Raw genomic sequence first — 20244 nt, 5'->3', positions numbered from 1 at the left:
GGGCGGGTTGAAAATGTTTCAAGTCGCCCCCCCCCTCCCCCTTAAAACGGGAATGTGTAAAAATCGCCCCTCGAAAAACAGAGAGAGCGCAGGTGACGTGCAGTTGGAAAAAAAAGTGGCTGAACTAAATGCGTCTGGGTTCTCGGTGGGGCCGGGCTGAGGGAGGGGGTGGGTGCGGAGAGAGGGGGGGGGGGGGGGGGGGGGGGAGAGTCTTCAGGGAATGCCGTGAACTTTTGAACCAGGGCCGTGGACCATGAGCTTCTGTGCGTTAATGTGGCCCAGGATTGAATGCATTAACATAGGAGATGGCGGGGAGCGCTGCGTGCTCGGGCCGGCGTTAGATATGCATTGAATCTCTGCCTGATTAGTGTGGCCGGCCTCTCATATTGTCACTTGGGCTTTTTCATTCCGCACACGAGGCTGATGAAACCTCTTCAGAAATTTAAAATACAACTGCGTCGGAGATGAATAGCGCAATACTATAATCTCCCCCAGATAAGGACAATTTGAGACGGGGCGTTGAGGGGGTGATTACGAAGGCAAACTGTAAGCTTGGCGAGGCGAGGCAGCCCCGCGTCCACTTCCTCAGGCAGCGGGGCCTGGAAGGTAGGCAGGCTCCACCCGATCTTTTATGCATGAGGGCTGTGCATTGCACCTGACAGCAGGCATCATTTCCCAGCTCCCAGGTACAATTGTTCAAAGCAATCTACTGCAGTTGTACAGGGTCATGGTGAGACCACACCTGGAGTATTGTGTACAGTTTTGGTCTCCAAATCTGAGGAAAGACATTCTTGCCTTAGAGGGAGTACAGAGAAGGTTCACCAGACTGATTCCTGGGATGTCAGGACTTTCATATGAAGAAAGACTGGATAGACTCGGCTTGTACTCGCTACAATTTAGAAGATTGAGGGGGGTATCTTATAGAAACTTACAACATTCTTAAGGGGTTGGACAGGCTAGATGCAGGAAGATTGTTCCCGAAGTTGGGGAAGTCCAGGACAAGGGGTCACAGTTTAAGGAGGATAAGGATAAAGGGGAAATCCTTTAGGACCGAGATGAGAAAAACATTTTTCACACAGAGAGTGGCGAGTCTCTGGAACTCTCTGCCACAGAAGGTAGTTGAGGCCAGTTCATTGGCTATATTTAAGAGGGCGTTAGATGTGGCCCTTGTGGCTAAAGGGATCAGGGGGTATGGAGAGAAGGCAGGCACAGGATACTGAGTTGGATGATCAGCCATGATCATATTGAATGGCGGTGCAGGCTCGAAGGGCCAAATGGCCTACTCCTGCGCCTATTTTCTATGTGTCTATGTCTATGTTTCTATGGATGTTTGCAATCGAGAGAGTTGGATAGAGCTCTTCGGGCTAACGGATTCAAGGGATATGGGGAGGATATGTGCAGGAAAAAATGTTCCCAATGTTGGGCGAGTCCAGAACCAGGGACCACAGTCTTAGAATAAAGGGAAGGTCATTTAAGACTGAGGTGAGAAAAAGCTTTTTCACCCAGAGAGTTGTGAATTTATGGAATTCCCTGCCACAGAGGACAGTGGAGGCCAAGTCACTGGATGGATTTAAGAGAGAGTTAGATGGAGCTCTAGGGGCTAGTGTAGACAAGGGATGTGGGGAGAAGGCAGGCACGGGTTATTGATAGGGGACAATCAGCCATGATCACAATGAATGGGAGTGCTCGCTCGAAGGGCCGAATGGCCTCCTCCTGCACCAAGTTTCTATGTTTCTATGTTTCTATGAGAAAGCAGCAGTGGGGTACTGATTCTGGATGACCACCCATGAACATATTGAATGGCGGTGCTGGCTCGAAAGGGCTGAATGGCATCCTCCTGCACCTATTTTCCATGTTTCTATTCAATCCCCAATGCTCATCGATTCCCATCACCGGCTAAGAAACATACACTGCCAGAGCTGGCCCTTCAGCCCGGCTCTGTGTGCTGGCCCTCCTGTCAGAGTTCATAAGGTCATAAGGGATAGGAGCTGAATTAGGCCATTCAGCCCATCAAGTCTCCACCCCTCCTACCCCTCCCTACTCCGCCATTCAATCATGGTGATCTTCTCTCTCCCCCTAACCCCATTCTCCATGCATTTTGTGTCTACCTTTGGTGTAAACCCATCTGCAGTTTCTTCCACAATTACACACCGATCTAGCAGCACTAATTAAGACCTTTGGTTATCTCATGCACAGGTTTGGAGGGATGGGGCCAAACGAGGCAGGTGGACTAGTGCAATCAATTCGGCAGCAAGTCACCACCCTCTGAGTACAGACACTGTCCTTCACTCAATTGACCCCACTGAAGACCTACCTTTAATCAGATGTTAATAGAAAAACATAGAAATCTGCAGGAGGCTGGCCATTCGACCCTGCACCGGTCAATAGACTGATCCCCAACTAGTGGAAACCTGCCTCTCTCATACCACTCTGATCCAGGCCTTTCACTAACTCGGTAAGTTTCAATGAGGTCCCCCCCCCCCCCTCCATGCTCACTCTGCCTCAGTGCCCTCTGCTCTTCTCACCTGTCACCTACGCTCTCCTTATCCTTAAGCTGTGACCCCTTGTCCTGGACTTCCCAACAATAATGGACTATATCCTCCACTATCTTATTCCCTTTATCCTGTATCTATCTGTACACTGTGGACGGCTCGATTGTAATCACGTATTGTCTTTCCACTGACTGGATAGCACGCAACAAAAGCTTTTCACTGTACCTCGGTGCCCGTGACAACAAACTAAACTGACCTGAACTGATCTGAACAACTCCAAATCCCATTGACCCAAATGATGGACGCAATAACCAGCTGACCTATCTGCACCAACAAGCAGTGAAGATAGACACAGAGTGCTGGCGTGACTCAGCGGGTCAGGCAGCACCTCTGGAGAAACATGATGGACGACGTTTCGGGACGAGACCCTTCTGCCAGTGAAGAGGCTTTCTCAACATCGTGGTTCTGTCACAGGTACTGAGGTATTTTTGTACACAGTTTAGGATGAGTATTACTATACACAAGCATTTAGATACATGTTAGATACACATCTCATATACAGTACATGTGTACAGCAGTCGTACACTGAGACAGTATACAGAGTCGCCAGTGTGACCCCATGTTCAAGTCCCAGTTGCAAGTGCAGGGGTCTTGGCCCGACAGGTCAAGCACGGCAAGCTGACCACACTGAGATCTGGAGACTGGGCCAAACATGACAAGCTAGCCTTGCTGGCCACACCTTAACCCTGAGAATGGGTTGAACATAACAATTGCAATGGAACCAGTTTCAGTTGTAGCTCGGGATGTGTCCTGTGGCCATTCAGCTCACTGAATCAACAACAAAAATGAGTGCAGCACAGAGGCGCTGCTGGGAGAGCCACTGCTTCACAGCGCCAGAGACCCAGGTTCGATCCTGACCTTGGGTGCTGTGTGTGTGTGTGTGTGTGTGTCTGTGTGTGTGTATGTATGCGTGTGTGTCTGTGTGTGTGTGTGCGTGTGTGTGTGTGTGTGCGTATGTGTGTGTATGTGTGCGTATGTGTGTGTATGGGTGTGTGTGTGTGTGTGTGACTGTATCTACGTGTGTGTGTGCGCATGTGTGCGTGCATGTGTTCGTGTGACAGTAACTATATATGTGTGTGTGCGTGCGTGTGTGTGCGCGCGTGTGTGTGTGTGTATGTGCGTGTGTGTGTGCGTGCGTGTGTGTGTCTATGTGTGTGTGCGCGTGTGTGCGCGTGTGTGTGTGTGCTGTGTGTGTGTGTGCGCGTGTGTGTCTGTGTGTGTATGTGTGTGGAGTTTGCACTTCCTCCCTCCTGGGTGTAGGGAGTGGATGAGGAAGTGGGATAGCATGGAACTAGAGTGAGTGTGTAATCGATGGTCGGTGTAGACTCAGAGGGTCAAATGGCCTGTCTTATGCAAAATCTTTCAATCCATCACAGTGCGATTATAATACGCGTTTAGCACTAGTGTGCAATGACATAGGTTTAGAGCAGTTAAGAGATACAACGCGAAAACAGGCCCTTCGGCCCACCGAGTCCGTGCCGACCAGCGATCCCCGCACACTAACACTATCCTACACACACACTGAGGACAATTTACAATTCTCTTACAAGCCTGCACGTCTTGGAGTGTGGGAGGAAACCAGAGTAAAACTTGGCAATAAACTAAACTGAAACGGACGATCAGAATACCCAGGCTGGGGCACAGGTGTAAATGGTGGAGAATTGAAGGTGGTATCATTGAGCTGGCACCCTGCTCACTGGAGAGACACAAGATCAAATAGCCGACTACTGGCTGTGGGCCAGAGCTGCAGGACATTGGATCGATTCTAAAACAATCCACTCACCCTCATTACTCATTGTAAAAGTTATACGTTGCTCATTGATCCACCCTTAATAATGAGATGTCTAATTATGTTATTAGAAATGAATTAAAAAGATCCAGAGGTAACTCTGGGAGTGTTTGTCCGAATGGTCGAATCATTACTTTGTGAGACTCATTTCATTTATCAATGCCTTTAACAATTTTGTACTTTGGTTTTTTTCTTATATATATATAAAAGAAATCCAAACCGAAAATGTATTAAAAAATACTTCCCTTTCCCCCTCCACTCCGTCCTTTCCAGCTCGTTCACTTCCCAATAAACCGTCTAGATTATTCTCCAAGGATTACAGCTGAATTCTTTGGCAAAAAAAAAGGCAATTTTTTTCCTCTCTCTCTCTGGTTTTCAAAATTAAACCAATTAATTTTAGTTTAAAGCCACACAGACAGAGAGGGAGGGGGAGAGATAGAGAGAGAGGGAGGGAGAGGGAGAGAGAGGGAGGAGAGAGAGAGAGAGAGGGGAGAGAGAGAGGATAGAGAGAGAGGGAGAGAGGGAGAGAGGAGAGAGAGAGAGAGGGAGAGTGATAGAGAGAGGGAGGGAGGGAGAGGGAGAGGGGGAGAGGGGAGAGAGAGAGGGAGAGAGAGGGAGGGAGAGGGAGAGAGCGAGGGAGAGGAGAGAGAGAGGGAGGGAGAGAGAGAGAGGGAGGGAGAGGGAGAGAGGGAGAGAGGGATGGAGGGATGGAGGGAGAGAGGGAGGGAGGGAGGGAGGGAGGGAGGGAGGGATGGAGAGAGAGGGAGAGAGGGAGGGATGGAGAGGGAGAGAGAGAGAGATGGAGGGAGAGGGAGAGAGGGATGGAGGGATGGAGAGAGAGGGAGTGAGGGATGGAGGGAGGGAGGGAGAGGGAGATGCAAGGTTGTATTTACCACCGTGTTGGCCACTAGCACAAGAGAGCCACATAGCCAGACTACCCATTGGCCGACTGTACTTTGAATAACGGCGCCACAAATGTTGGCGCCCGCATGTGTAATATATGTAAATGGAATTTCACCATGCAGTTGCATCACCGTTGTCTATTGGTTTATCTGCAGGTGTAGCAACTCCTGCCAGTGGCAGTAAGAGGGCAGAGGCAGGTGCATACGTGATGTTTACCGAGACGAAAACCAGCGAGGAATTTGGACGGGGCGATACCTATTCGAAAATCGAAGAGTGGCCAGACAGCTAGAGGAGTTGCATCAACAAACGCGGGGGGAGTCAGGGGGCAACTGTTAATAGACAATAGACAATAGGTGCAGGAGTAGGCCATTCGGCCCTTCGAGCCAGCACCACCATTCAATGTGATCATGGCTGATCATCCACAATCAGTACCCTGTTCCTGCCTTCTCCCCATGTCCCCTGACACTATTTTTGAGCCCTATCTAGCTCTCTCTTGAAAGAATCCAGAGAACCGGCCTCCACCACCCTCTGAGGCAGAGAATGCCACAGACTCACCACTCTCTGAAAAAAAGTGTTTCCTCGTCTCCGTTCTAAATGGCTTACTCCTTATTCGTAAACTGTGGCCCCTGGTTCTGGACTCCCCCAACATCGGGAACATGTTTCCTGCCTCTAGCGTGTCCAAGCCCTTAACTGTTGAGCCGGCTGTGATTCTATTCCTTGGAGCGCAGGAGGATGAGGGGTGATCTTATAGAGATGTACAAAATCATGAGAGGAATAGATCGGGTAGACGCACAGAGTCTCTTGCCCAGAGTTGGGGAATCGAGGACCAGAGGACATAGGTTCAAGGTGAAGGGGCAAAGGGCGGTGGGTGTATGGAACAAGCTGCCAGAGGAGGTAGTTGAGGCTGGGACTATCCCGTCGTTTAAGAAACATGGATAGTTTAAGAAAGTTTAACTGCAGATGCTGGAAAAATCGAAGGTAGACAAAAAATGTCTACTGAAAATGCTGAAGAAACTCAGCGGGTGAGGCAGCATCTATGGAGAGACCCTTGGGTCTCGATCCGAAACGTTGCCAATTCCTTCTCTCCATAGACGCTGCCTCACCCGCTGAGTTGCTCCAGCATTTTGAGTTAGATGGACAGGACAGGTTTGGAGGGGATAGGGTCCAAACGCGGGCGGGTGGGACTGGTGTAGCCGGGGGGGCATGTTGGCCGCGAGCATGGGCAAGTCGAGACCGAAGGGCTGGTGTCCACGCTACATCACTCTATAACTCCACGACTCTGACTGCGTTGGTGTGCGCTTGGACACAGGCAGGCCCCCTTGCACAAGCTAATGCCCCCTGTCCCACTTAGGAAGCCTGAACGGAAACCTCTGGAGACTTTGCGCCCCCACCCATCTTCTTTCTAGAGAGTATAAACGGTCTATCCGGAGGTTGCAGGTGGTTCAGCCGGAGGTTGCAGGTCTATGGTTGTCGGAGGTTGCAGGTACAATGCAGTAGAACCTGGAAGCAAATCCTTTTGAGGCCCAAACAAGGTTTCCGTGCGGTCCCCGGAGGTTGCCGGAGGTTGCAGGTAGTGGAAGCAGGTAGGGAGACTGACAAAGACCTCTGGGAACCTCACACGGAAACCTTGTTTGGAGCGCAAAGTCTCCAGAGGTTTCCGTTCAGGTTTCCTAAGTGGGACAGGGGCATCATTAGGTTGGAGGCGGGTGAAATCATCCATCAGGTGGACATGTGCGGTATGCCAGAAAACTAGACGATGCAATTAGACAGACACGTCACCCCCCCCCCCACCTCCCCTCCCACCCTAGTTTCCAAGACCCCGCTCTCTGCAAAGGTGGGCACGGGCCAATTTCAACATTAGCACAAACCCCCTCAGCTAGCGCAGCGACACGTTTGAGGTTGGAGGGCTGCACCGCCAAGTAATTAAAGCTAAATTTATTGGTGAAGTTTCTTCTAACAGCTCTTTGAGTGGGTGTCAGTATTAGGACAGCTATAATCTGTCTGTGGCAGCTACAACAATAAACACTGCGCAAAGTGGCTTGTCATCACCACAGCCATTACTCCCTTTAATAAACAGCGGTGGAACACAGAGCATTATCTCTGCCCAGTCTCCAGTTGCTTTTCCCCGATGCCTGGCAGGCGAGACTCCGATATTGCAAATCATATAACCATATAACAATTACAGCGCAGAAACAGGCCGTCTCGGCCCTTCTAGTCCGTGCCGAACATTTATGCCCCTTGTCCCACTCAGGAAACCTGAACGGAAGCCTCTGGAGACTTTGCGCCCCACACAAGGTTTCCGTGCGGTTTCCGGAGGTTTTTGTCAGTCTCCCTACTTGCTTCCACTACCTGCAACCTCCGGCAACCACCTGCAACCTCCGGGAACCACCTGCAACCTCCGGCAACCACCTGCAACCTCCGGGAACCGCACGGAAACCTTGGGCGGGGCGCAAAGTCTCCAGAGGTTTCCTTTCAGGTTTTCTAAGTGGGACAGGGGCACTTATTCTCACCTAGTCCCATCTACCTGCACTCAGAGCATAACCCTCCATTCCTTTCCCGTCCATATACCTATCCAATTTATTTTTAAATGATAAAATCAAACCTGCCTCCACCACTTCCACTGGAAGCTCATTCCACACAGCTACCACTCTCTGAGTAAAGAAGTTCCCCCTCATGTTGCCCCTAAACTTTTGTCCCTTAATTCTCAAATCATGTCCTCTTGTTTGAATCTTCCCTGCTCTCAATGGGAAAAGCTTATCCACGTCAACTCTGTCTATCCCTCTCATCATTTTAAAGACCTCTATCAAGTCCCCCCTTAACCTTCTGCGCTCCAAAGAATAAAGACCTATCTAGTTCAACCCTTCTCTGTAATCCTGCCTGGTCTTGCAAACTCTGAGCTGGTCAGAGTGTTTGGGTAATATAACGTCCTGGTGTTGCTGACAGGAAACACCCCCTCCCCACTTCTGGGGTCCCCATACTCATCTTACATAGAAACATGGATAGAAACATAGAAAATAGGTGCAGAAGGAGGCCATTCGGCCCTTCGAGCCAGCACCGCCATTCATTGTGATCATGGCTGATCGTCCCCTATCAATAACCCGTGCCTGCCCTTCTCCCCATATCCCTCGACTCCACTAGCCCCTAGAGCTCTATCTAACTCTCTCTTAAATCCATCCAGTGACTTGGCCTCCACTGCCCTCTGCGGCAGGGAATTCCACAAATTCACAACTCTCTGGGTGAAAAAGATTTTTCTCACCTCAGTCTTAAATGACCTCCCCTTTATTCTAAGACTGTGTGGCCCCTGGTTCCGGAGTCGCGTGGGTTTTCTCCGGGTGCTCCGGTTTCCTCCCACACTCCCAAGACGTACATGCCTGTCGGTTGTTTAAGAAGGAACTGCAGATGCCGGAAAATCTGAAGGTAGACAAAAGCGCTGGAGAAACTCAGCGGGGTGCAACAGCATCTACGGAGCAAAGGAAATAGGCAACGTTTCGGGACGAAACCCGGAAGGGTTTCGTCCCGAAACGTTGCCTATTTCCTATAGTGGAGATTGTTCAACTCTTTGCATGGAGCGAAGGAAATAGGCAACGTTTCGGGCCGAAACCCAGAAGGAAATAGGCAACTGTTTCCTATTTGAAAAACGTTCCCGAAACGTTGCCTATTTCCTTCGCTCCATAGATGCTGCTGCTGCACCCGCTGAGTTTCTCCAGCACTTTTGTCTACCAGGCTTGGTGTATTTGTGTATTGTCCCTGGCGTGTGTATGGGTGTGTGTTAGTGTGTGCGGGGATCTCTGGCCTACACAACTGAAATGTTAGTAATCTTCCCCAAAACGGCAACGCTATAATGACCTGCTAACCGGTTTGGCAAATCATGTTCAAAGGAACTGGAAGGAGCTGCCGGCTGTTGGTTTACACTGAAGATAGACACAAAACGCTGCAGCCTCGTGACCTTATGACTTATAATGGGTCTGGGGAAAGGGTGACCTAGCTGAGGAGGTCGCACCGAGGTCACCACCTCCACACCCCACATCCATTCAGGGAGAGATCTGTCCAGAGACATACCTCTATTTCTGGCAAGAGTCGAAAGATACAAAGCAAACCTCGACATGCCGTCTCGTAGACGTTAAGTAACCCTTTGCTTTCCCTCTCCCTCCCACACCCGAGATGGACACAAAAAGCCGGAGTAACTCAGCGGGACAGGCAGCATCTCTGGAGAGAAGGAACAGGTGACGTTTCGGGTCAAGACCCTTCTTCAGACCAGTCGGCATTTTGTGTCTATCTTCCATGTTCAAAGATAAATGGATGAAGGGATCAAGTGTAATCTATCCAAGCCTGAAGATACACTCTAAGGCAGGGTGGGTTGTAACATAGGTGCAGAGAAGGTTTAATGTGTAGGAAGGAACTGCAGATGCTGGTTTATACCAAAGATAGACACAAAATGCTGGAGTAACTCAGTTATCTCTGGAGAAGAATAATAGGCGACGTTTCGGGTCAGGACCCTCCTTCATATGTCCGACCTATTCTTTTTCTCCAGAGATGCTGCCTGACCCACTGAGATACTCCAGCATCTTGTGTCTATCTTAGGCTAGGTTTAATTTTAGATTTAGGTTCATTATTATTAGATGTGCCAAGGTACAGCGATAAGCTATGCAATCAAATCAGATAATACTAGACGTATTTGACAGTCGAAGCCAAACGCAAGTACAAAAGGTGGAGCAAAGGGGAAGATACAGAGTGCAGAATATAGTTCTCAGCGTGTAACGCATCAGTTCCAGAGACAAAGTCCAATGTCCGCAATGGGGTAGAGGTGAATCGGACAGTACCCTAGCTTATGGAAGGGCCGTTCAGAAGCCTGATAACAGAGGGGAAGAAGCTGTTCCTGTGGCAGGTTAATGAATGGGTGCAGAAACATAGAAACATAGAAAATAGGTGCAGGAGTAGGCCATTCGGCCCTTCGAGCCTACACCGCCATTCAATATGATCATGGCTGATCATCCAACTCAGTATCCTGTACCTGCCTTCTCTCCATACCCCCTGATCCCTTTAGCCACAAGGGCCACATCTAACTCCCTCTTAAATATAGCCAATGAACTGGCCTCAACTACCTTCTGTGGCAGAGAGTTCCAGAGATTCACCACTCTCTGTGTGAAAAATGTTTTCCTCATCTCATAGAAACATAGAAATTAGGTGCAGGAGTAGGCCATTCGGCCCTTCGAGCCTACACCACCATTCAATATGATCATGGCTGATCATCCAACTCAGTATCCTGTACCTGCCTTCTCTCCATACCCCCTGATCCCTTTAGCCACAAGGGCCACATCTAACTCCCTCTTAAATATAGTCAATGAACTGTGGCCTCAACTACCTTCTGTGGAAGAGAGTTCCACAGATTCACCACTCTCTGTGTGAAAAATGTTTTTCTCATCTCGGTCCTAAAAGATTTAAAAGATTTCCCCCTCACTGTCCATCTTCAAATCCAGTGTTAAAACACATTTGTACTCCCTGGCTTTTGACCATGCCTGAGACTTTGCTTCTGTTTTTATTGTTTTTAATGTTTCTTTATTTTACATGTCTTTTCCGACTATTTCTTTTGATTGTTATTATTGGTGTGTATTAACTTTTTTGTCAATGATTAGTGATGTACAGCACTTTGTTGCAGCTATGATTGTTTTTAAAGTGCTCTATAAATAAAATTATTATTATTATTATTATCCTTAAACTGTGACCCCTTGTTCTGGACTTCCCCAACATCGGGAACAATCTTCCTGCATCTAGCCTGTCCAACCCCTTAAGAATTTTGTAAGTTTCTATAAGATCCCCCCTCAATCTTCTAAATTTTAGCGAGTACAAGCCGAGTCTATCCAGTCTTTCTTCATATGAAAGTCCTGCCATCCCAGGAATCAGTCTGGTGAACCTTCTCTCTATTCCCTCAATCTCCTTAATCGAAGGCGTGTCTCTGGCGCTGTAAGGCAGCAACTCTGTCACTGTGCCTCCCAATTCTGTATTGAAATGCGATGAAACCATCACCCTAACAGGTAGCTCTTTCCTGATCGCAGCAGACCCCCTGATCGACAGACCACACCTGACCGGACATGAGGGCCTTAGCTGGCCCACACAATCAAGGTGCATTTTGCTGATTCAGAAGTTCCAGGAGCAGGCCACTCAGCCCATCAAGTCTACTCCACCATCCAATCATGGCCGATCTCAGATTCAGATTCAGATTCAATTTAATTGTCATTGTCAGTGTACAGTACAGAGACAACAAAATGCAACGATCTACCTCTCCCTCTCAGCCCCATTCTCCTGCCTTCTCCCCATAGCCCCAGACACCTGTACTAATCAAGAATCTGTCAATCTCCACCTTAAAAATATCCACCGACTTGGCCTCCACAGCCGTCTGTGGCAATGAATTCCACAGATTCACCACCCTCTGACTATGCAACACGACCCGTTCCTTCTCTCCAGAGATGCTGCCACGGCCTCCATGAGTTAGTTACTCCAACATTTTGTGTCACAGAAACATAGAAAAAATAGGTGCAGGAGTAGGCCATTCGGCCCTTCGAGCCAGCACCGCCACTCAATATGATCATGGCTGATCATCCACAATCAGTACCCCCCGTTCCTGCTTTCTCCCCATAATCCCTTGATTCCGTTAGCCCTAAGAGCTAAATCTAACTCTCTCGTGAAAACATCTAGTGAATCGGCCTCCACTGCCTTCTGTGGCAGAGAATTCTGCAGATTCACAACTTTCCAGTTGAAAGTGTTTTCCCCATTTGTAAACAAGTGCTGGTTAGCATTGATGGACGCCCTTGTACAATACATAGAACCATGTGAGGCAGCATCAGCAATGGCAACAAACGCCCATCCTCACTTCAACCTGCATTAAAAATACATTTTTCCGAAGAGTAATTGGCTTCTTCCTAATTTCCTAATTTAAAGGAATCCAAAAGAGAAATATTAAGGTGCTTCCACCAAACTCACTTTCAGATTCAATGTCACGTTTAATAGGTTGAGCTAATTATGTCTGAACACACCAGTCACTTTAATCCCTTCCCTGCTATTTATTTTAGCTCATTCATTTCATCTTTTCCACAGTCTCCATTTACAATCTCTGGTACATTTGATATTGCGGGGTAGGCAACAGCGACAATAAACTAAACTGAACTCGAGTTGGAAGGAACTGCAGATGCTGGTTTAAACCGGAGATAGACACAGAGTGCTGGAGTAACTCAGTGGGACAGGCAGCATCTCTGGAGAGAAGGAATGGGTGACGTTTCAGGTCGAGACCCTTCTTCAGACTGAGAGCACTGGGCAGACTCGCGTTCGCAGGTTGGAAAGAGCAGAATTAGGCCATTCGGCCCATCTATCTCCAAAATTAAATCCAGCATTTCTCAGATTTAAGCTCACAAGAGTGCAACAATTGGTTTAGTGATCAATGATCCCGAGTGAACACCTCCAGCTGACCAGGCACCACATCTCGGTATGAGTGGGTTAACATATGATGAGCGTTTGTCGGCACTGGGCCTGTACTCGCTGGAGTTTGGAAGGATGAGCGGGGACCTCATTGAAACTTACCGAATAGTGAAAGGCCTGGATAGAGTGGATGTGGAGAGGATGTTTCCACTAGTGGGAGAGTCTAGGACTAGAGGTCACAGCCTCAGAATTAAAGGACGTTCTTTTAGGAAGGAGATGAGGAGGAATTTCTTCAGTCAGAGAGAGGGTGGTGAATCTGTGGAATTCTTTGCCACAGAAGGCTGTAGAGGCCAAGTCAGTGGATATTGGATAAGGCAGAGATGGATAGATTCTTGATTAGTACAGATGTCAGAGGTTATGGGGAGAAGGCAGGAGAATGGGGTTGGGAGGGTGAGATAGATCAGCTATGATTGAATGGCGGAGTAGACTTGATGGGCCGAATGGTGAGAGGTGAGAGGTCCCCTGTGTGGCGGTGCAGTGGGCACCAGGGCTATCTCTCTCCCTGCCCCAACCCGCCACAGATAAATATGCTGCAACCCAGCCACTGGCCTAATCACCAGCCTCTGATAAACATAGACAATGGGTGCAGGAGTAGGCCATTCGGCCCTTCGAGCCAGCACCGCCATTCTACATAATCATGGCTGTTCATCCAAAATCAGTTCCCCGTTCTTGCTTTCTCCCCATATCCCTTGATTCCGTTAGCCCTAAGAGCTAAATCTAACTCTCTCTCGAAAACATCCAGTCAATTGGCCTCCACTGCCTTCTGTGGCAGAGAATTCCACAGATTCACAACTCTCTGGGTGAATAGGTTTTTACCTCATCTCAGTCCTAAATGGCCGACCCCTTATTGTGAAGAAGGGTCTCGACCCGAAACGTCACCAATTCCTTCGCTCCATAGATGCTGCCTCACCCGCTGAGTTTCTCCAGCGTTTTTGTCTACCTTTGATTTTTCCAGCATCTGCAGTTCTTTCTTAAACATACCCCTTATTCTCAAACTGTGGCCCCCGGTTGTGGACTCCCCCAACATTGGGAACATTTTTCCTGCATCTAGCTTGTCCAGTCCTTTTATAATTTTATATGTTTCTATAACCCCCCCACCCCCTCATCCTTCTGAACTCCAGTGAATACAAGCCCAGTCTTTTCAATCTTTCCTCATATGACAGTCCCGCCATCCCAGGGATCAATCTCGTGAACCTACGCTGCACTGCCTCAATCACAAGGATGTCCTTCCTCAAATTAGGAGACCAAAACTGTACATAATACTCCAGATGTGGTCTTACCAGAGTCCTATACAACTGCAGAAGAACCTCTTTACTCCTATACTGAAATAGAAACATAGAAACATAGAAAATAGATGCAGGAGTAGGCCATTCGGCCCTTCGAGCCTGCACCGCCATTCAATATGATCATGGCTGATCATCCAACTCAGTATCCTGTACCTGCCTTCTCTCCATACCCCCTGATCCCTTTAGCCACAAGGGCCACATCTAACTCCCTCTTAAATCTAGCCAATGAACTGTGGCCTCAACCAACTTCTGTGGCAGAGAGTTCCAGAGATTCACCACTCTCTGTGTGGAAAATGTCTTTCTCATCTCGGTCCTAAAGGATTTCCCCTTTAGGAGAAATCCTCTTGTTATGAAGACCAACATTCCATTATCTAGGATAGACAATAGACAAATTCCAGTGAATACCATCCCAGTCGCTATATCAGGCCCACACGGCCAAACTGGGACATGGAGTGAACAGGTAGAGCAGGAACACCACATACCATCATCCTGGGCGTCTGAGGCCACAGAGGCGTTGTCCGAAGGGCCGGACGGAGCGTTTGTCAGGCTCTGGTTATCGTCAGAGCTCTCCTCCTGACTGGGGTCCAGGTCCCCACCTTCTCCTGGAGCAGAGACAGAGAGAGGGAGATAAAAACACGGTCATTTAACAGAGCTACACCAGACCAGTCAGAAGTTTCACATATAATGCAAACTAATCACACCGTCCCACCAGTCTGAAATCATCCAAAATCAGTACCCCGTTCCTGCTTTTTCCCCATTTCCCTTGATTCCGTTAGCCCATAGTGCTAAATCTAACTCTCTCTTGAAAACATCTACTGCCTTCTAGAAACATAGAAACATAGACAATAGGTGCAGGAGTAGGCCATTCGGCCCTTCGAGCCTGCACCGCCATTCGATATGATCATGGCTGATCATCCAACTCGGTATCCCATCCCTGCCTTCTCTCCATACCCCCTGATCCCTTTAGCCACAAGGGCCACATCTAACTCCCTCTTAAATATAGCCAATGAACTGGCCTCAACTACCTTCTGTGGCAGAGAATTCCACAGATTCACCACCCTCTGTGTAAAAAATGATTTTCTCATCTCGGTCCTAAAAGACTTCCCTCTTATCCTTAAACTGTGACCCCTAGTTCTGGACTTCCCCAACATCGGGAATAATCTTCCTGCATCTAGCCTGTCCAACTCCTTAAGAATTTTGTAAGTTTCTATAAGATCCCCCCTCAATCTTCTGAATTCTAGCGAGTACAAGCCGAGTCTATCCAGTCTTTCTTCATATGAAAGTTCTGCCATCCCAGGAATCAGTCTGGTGAACCTTCTCTGTACTCCCTCTATGGCAAGAATGTCATTCCTCAGATTGGGAGACCAAAATTGTACGCAATACCCCAGGTGTGGTCTCACCAAGACCCTGTACAACTGCAGTAGAACCTCCCTGCTCTTATAACTCAATGCTGCTGCAACCGCTGAGTTTCTCCAGCATTTTTGCGTACACTCGTGGGTAAAAACTGTTTTTATGTCTGGCTGTGGCAGCTTTGACAGTCCGGAGTTGCCTTTCAGAGGCAAGTGATTCAAAGAGTTTGTGGCCATGGTGATAGGGGTCAGAGATGATCTTGCCACCAGCCACTGAGGGCATATTTTAGACCCAGCGACTCTTGTAGACCACAGTGTCCAGGCTGGATTTGCTCATTGGGGAAGGCAGATATGCAAAGCCCCCACTGCCCTGCGAACAAGGTGCCCGTGTCTGCAATCAAACAATCCGAGAACGCTACTTTCCAAAGGAAAGCCATTTAATTCACATTAGAACGAATCAATACGAACTGTTTGCACCAAGTCCCCGGGGAACCTGCTCCATAGATTGTCCACTCATTCATCGGAATAATCCCTCTGTAGATTAGTTTTAAATTTGCCCCTTTGAACGCCAGCCCTGCCCTCAGCTGCCAGCGCCATGTCTACCGAGGCTGGGGGGTGTCTGGCACTGAGTCCAAATCCAGCAGACGTCCCCCATATCCCAGTCTATCCCACGCTGGCATTTACGGTGGTGCAGCACTGGAGACCCGGGTTCGATCCTGACCCTGGGTGCTGTCTGCACGGAGTTTGCACGTTCTCCCCGTGACCTTCGTGGATTTTCTCCGGGTGCTCCGCTTTCCTCCCACACCCCAAAGGCGTACAGGTTTATAGGTGAATTGGCTTCGGTAAAAAATTGTGCATTATACCTAGTGCATGTAGGACAGTGCTAGTGTATGGGGTGATCGCTGGTCAGCGCGGAATTGGTGGGCTGAAGGGCCTGTTTCTGCGCTGTATCTCTGAGGTCTAAAGTCCAATGCATTGGGCCTGCAACCCTGCCACAGCTCAGTTGCAGTCTCATTGAAAAAGTGGCAGAAACTTCGCAGTCACAACCATGATGAAAAAGTTACTGTTTAATTGATTGGTTGAAAGATCCAGCACAGAAGCAGTCCCTTCAGCCCATCGAGTTCACGCCGGCCATCAATCACAGGGCAAACTATATCGCTGCCTCAAAAAGGCTGGCAGTATCATCAAAGACCCACACCATCCTAGCCACACACTCATCTCCCTGCTACCTTCAGGTAGAAGGTACAGGAGCCTGAAGACTGCACCAACCAGGTTCAGGAATAGCTACTTCCCCACAGCCATCAGGCTATTAAACATGGCTCGGACAAAACTCTGATTATTAATAACCACTTTCTGTTATTTGCACTTTACCAGTTTATTTATTCATGTGTGTATATAAAAACATAGAAACATCGAACATAGAAATTAGGTGCAGGAGTAGGCCATTCGGCCCTTCGAGCCATTCAATATGATCATGGCTGATCATCCAACTCAGTATCCCGTACCTGCCTTCTCTCCATACCCTCTGATCCCTTTAGCCGCAAGTGCCACATCTAACTCCCTCTTAAATATAGCCAATGAACTGGCCTCAACTACCCTCTGTGGCAGAGAGTTCCAGAGATTCACCACTCTGTGTCATGGTCATATATATCATGGTATATGGACACATTTATCTGTTTTGTAGTAAATGCCTACTATGTTCTGTGTGCTTAAGCAAAGCAAGAATTCCCTATACAGGGACACATGACAATAAACTCACAAACTTGAATGTCTCTGTGTAAAAAATGTTTTTCTCATCTCGGTCAAAAGGATTTCCCCTCTATCCTTAAGCTGTGACCCCTTGTCCTGGACTTCCCCAACAACGGGAACAATCTTCCTGCATCTAGCCTGTCCAACCCCCTAAGAATTTTGTAAGTTTCTATAAGATCCCCCCTCAATCTCCTAAATTCTAGCGAGTACAAGCCAAGTCTATCCAGTCTTTCTTCATATGAAAGTCCTGACATCCCAGGAATCAGTCCGGTGAACCTTCTCTGCACTCCCTCTATGGCAATAATGTCCTTCCTCAGATTTGGAGACCAAAACTGTACGTAATACTCCAGGTGTGGTCTCACCAAGACCCTGTACAACTGCAGTAGAACCTCCCTACTCCTATACTCAAATCCTTTTGCTATGAATGCTAACATACCATTCGCTTTCTTCACTGCCTGCTGCACTTGCATGCCTACTTTCAATGACTGGTGTACCATGACACCCAGGTCTCGTTGCATCTCCCCTTTTCCTAATCGGTCACCATTTAGATAATAGTCTGCTTTCCTGTTTTTACCACCAAATTGGAAAACCTCACATTTATCCACATTATACTGCATCTGCCATGCATTTGCCCACTCACCCAACCTATCCAAGTCACCTTGCAGCCTCCTAGCATCCTCCTCACAGCTTACACTGCCCCTCAGCTTTGTGTCATCCGCAAACTTGGAGATGTTGCATTCAATTCCCTCGTCCAAATCATGAATATATATTGTAAATAGCTGGGGTCCCAGCACTGAGCCTTGCGGTACCCCACTAGTCACTGCCTGCCATTGTGAAAAGGACCCGTTTACTCCTACTCTTTGCTTCTTCCACACAGCATCAGGCTATTAAACCCTACAACTTCATAAGCTCCGAATTACAATAGATTCTTATTGTTACTATTGCACTATTATTGTTGTTTGTTTTTTCTGTGTACTTATGTGTGCGTGCATGTATATGTGTTTGTATATGTGTGAGTATGTGTATATATACATGTACTGAACTTTTTTCTCATTTATGATATTGTTTACAGGGCACTCGGTTTACATATTATGGTGAGCTGCTGCAAGTAAGAATTTCCTTCTTCTATCTGGGGCAAACGACAATGAAACACTAAAGATAGTTTGTCAGCCAGTTCTCTATCCACATCAATACTGAACCCCCAATACCATGTGCTTTAAGTTTGTATACTAATCTCTTATGTGGGACCTTGTCAAAAGCCTTCTGAAAATCCAGATATAACACATCCACTGGTTCTCCCTTATCCACTCTACTAGTTACATCCTCGAAAAATTCTATAAGATTCGTCAAACATGATTTACCTTTCGTAACTGACTTTGTCCAATGAATTCACCACTTTCCAAATGTGCTGCTATCCCATCTTTAATAACTGACTCTAGCAGTTTCCCCACTACCGATGTTAGACTAACTGGTCTGTAATTCCCCGTTTACTCTCTCCCTCCCTTTTTAAAAAGTGGGGTTACGTTTGCTACCCGCCAATCCTCTGGAACTACTCCAGAATCTAAAGAGTTTTGAAAGATTATTACTAATGCATCCACTATTTCTGGAGCTACTTCCTTAAGTACTCTGGGATGCAGCCTATCTGGCCCTGGGGATTTATCGGCCTTTAATCCATTCAATTTACCAAACACCACTTCCCGACTAACCTGGATTTCACTCAATTCCTCCACCTCCTTTGACCCGCGGGCCCCTGCTATTTCCGGCAGATCATTTATGTCTTCCTTAGTGAAGACGGAACCAAAGTAGTTATTCAATTGGTCCGCCATATCCTGGTTCCCCATGATCAACTCACCTGTTTCTGACTGCAAGGGACCTACATTTGTTTTAACTAATCTCTTTCTTTTCACATATCTATAAAAACTTTTGCAGTCAGTTTTTATGTTCACTGCCAGTTTTCTTTCATAATCCATTTTTCCTTTTCTAATTAAGCCCTTCGTCCTCCTCTGCTGGTCTCTGAATTTCTCCCAGTCCTCCGGTATGCTGCTTTTTCTGGCTAGTTTGTACGCATCATCCTTTGCTTTGATACTATCCCTGATTTCCCTTATTATCCATGGATGCACTACCTTCCCTGATTTATTCTTTTGCCAAACTGGGATGAACAATTTTTGTAGTTCATCCATGCAGTCTTTAAATGCCTTCCATTGCATATCCACCGTCAACCCTTTTAGAATTAATTGCCAGTCAATCTTGGCCAATTCACGTCTCATACCCTCAAAGTTACCTTTCTTTAAGTTCAAAACCATTGTTTCTGAATTAACAATGTCACTCTCCATCCTAATGAAGAACTCAACCATATTATGGTCACTCTTGCCCAAGGGGCCACGCACAACAAGACTACTAACTAACCCTTCCTCATTACTCAATACCCAGTCTAAAATAGCCAGCTCTCTCGTTGGTTCCTCTACTATACTAATATACTAATCTCTTATGTGGGACCTTGTCGAAAGCCTTCTGAAAGTCCAGATATAACACATCCACTGGTTCTCCACTATCCACGTTACTAGTAACATCCTCGAAAAATTCTATAAGATTCGTCAAACATGATATACCTTTCGTAAATCCATGCTGACTTTGTCCAATGAATTCACCACTTTCCAAATGTGCTGCTATCCCATCTTTAATAACTGACTCTAGCAGTTTCCCCACTACCGATGTTAGACTAACTGGTCTGTAATTCCCCGTTTTCTCTCTCCCTCCCTTTTTAAAAAGTGGGGTTACATTAGCTACCCTCCAATTCTCATGACCTGGGGTGTAAGCTGCCGACAGCGAAATATGTGATGCTGTTCTTCCAATTTCCGTGGGGTGTCACTCTGACAGTGGAGGAGGCCCAGGACTAGAAGGTCAGTGGACATTTAGCTCGCTGGTGGAAAGACTGCATCTGTCATCACCAGACGGGGTTGTGGCATGTCCATGCAGCCAGCTTCCTCCTCTATCCTCTCCCCTGGCACCAACATGGGTGGATAATGTTCCCACTGGCCACAGAGCCGAGGGGTGGGGGGGGTCACAGTTTCATGGACATTACAGGCTGGAGCATAAAAGCTAGGCTCACACTCCAGGGCAGCGGAGACCACCAGAAACTGCATAGA

At 47.7% G+C, this 20244-nt stretch overlaps 1 protein-coding gene across 1 annotated transcript in view; it reads right to left on the bottom strand.

The window, feature by feature from the left end:
• The window catches only part of LOC129710131 (src kinase-associated phosphoprotein 2-like), a 295021-nt gene that overhangs the window by 202167 nt on the left and 72610 nt on the right, over positions 1-20244 (bottom strand). The window contains exon 4 of the mRNA XM_055656879.1: positions 14483-14602. Within this exon, the coding sequence (XP_055512854.1) occupies positions 14483-14602 (120 nt within the window). The remainder of the gene's footprint in view (positions 1-14482; positions 14603-20244) is intronic.

The sequence above is a fragment of the Leucoraja erinacea genome, chromosome 27 (genome assembly GCF_028641065.1).
Source record: "Leucoraja erinacea ecotype New England chromosome 27, Leri_hhj_1, whole genome shotgun sequence".
In the NCBI taxonomy this organism is placed as follows: Eukaryota; Metazoa; Chordata; class Chondrichthyes; order Rajiformes; family Rajidae; genus Leucoraja; species Leucoraja erinaceus.
This window is presented reverse-complemented; position numbering and strand designations above follow the sequence as displayed.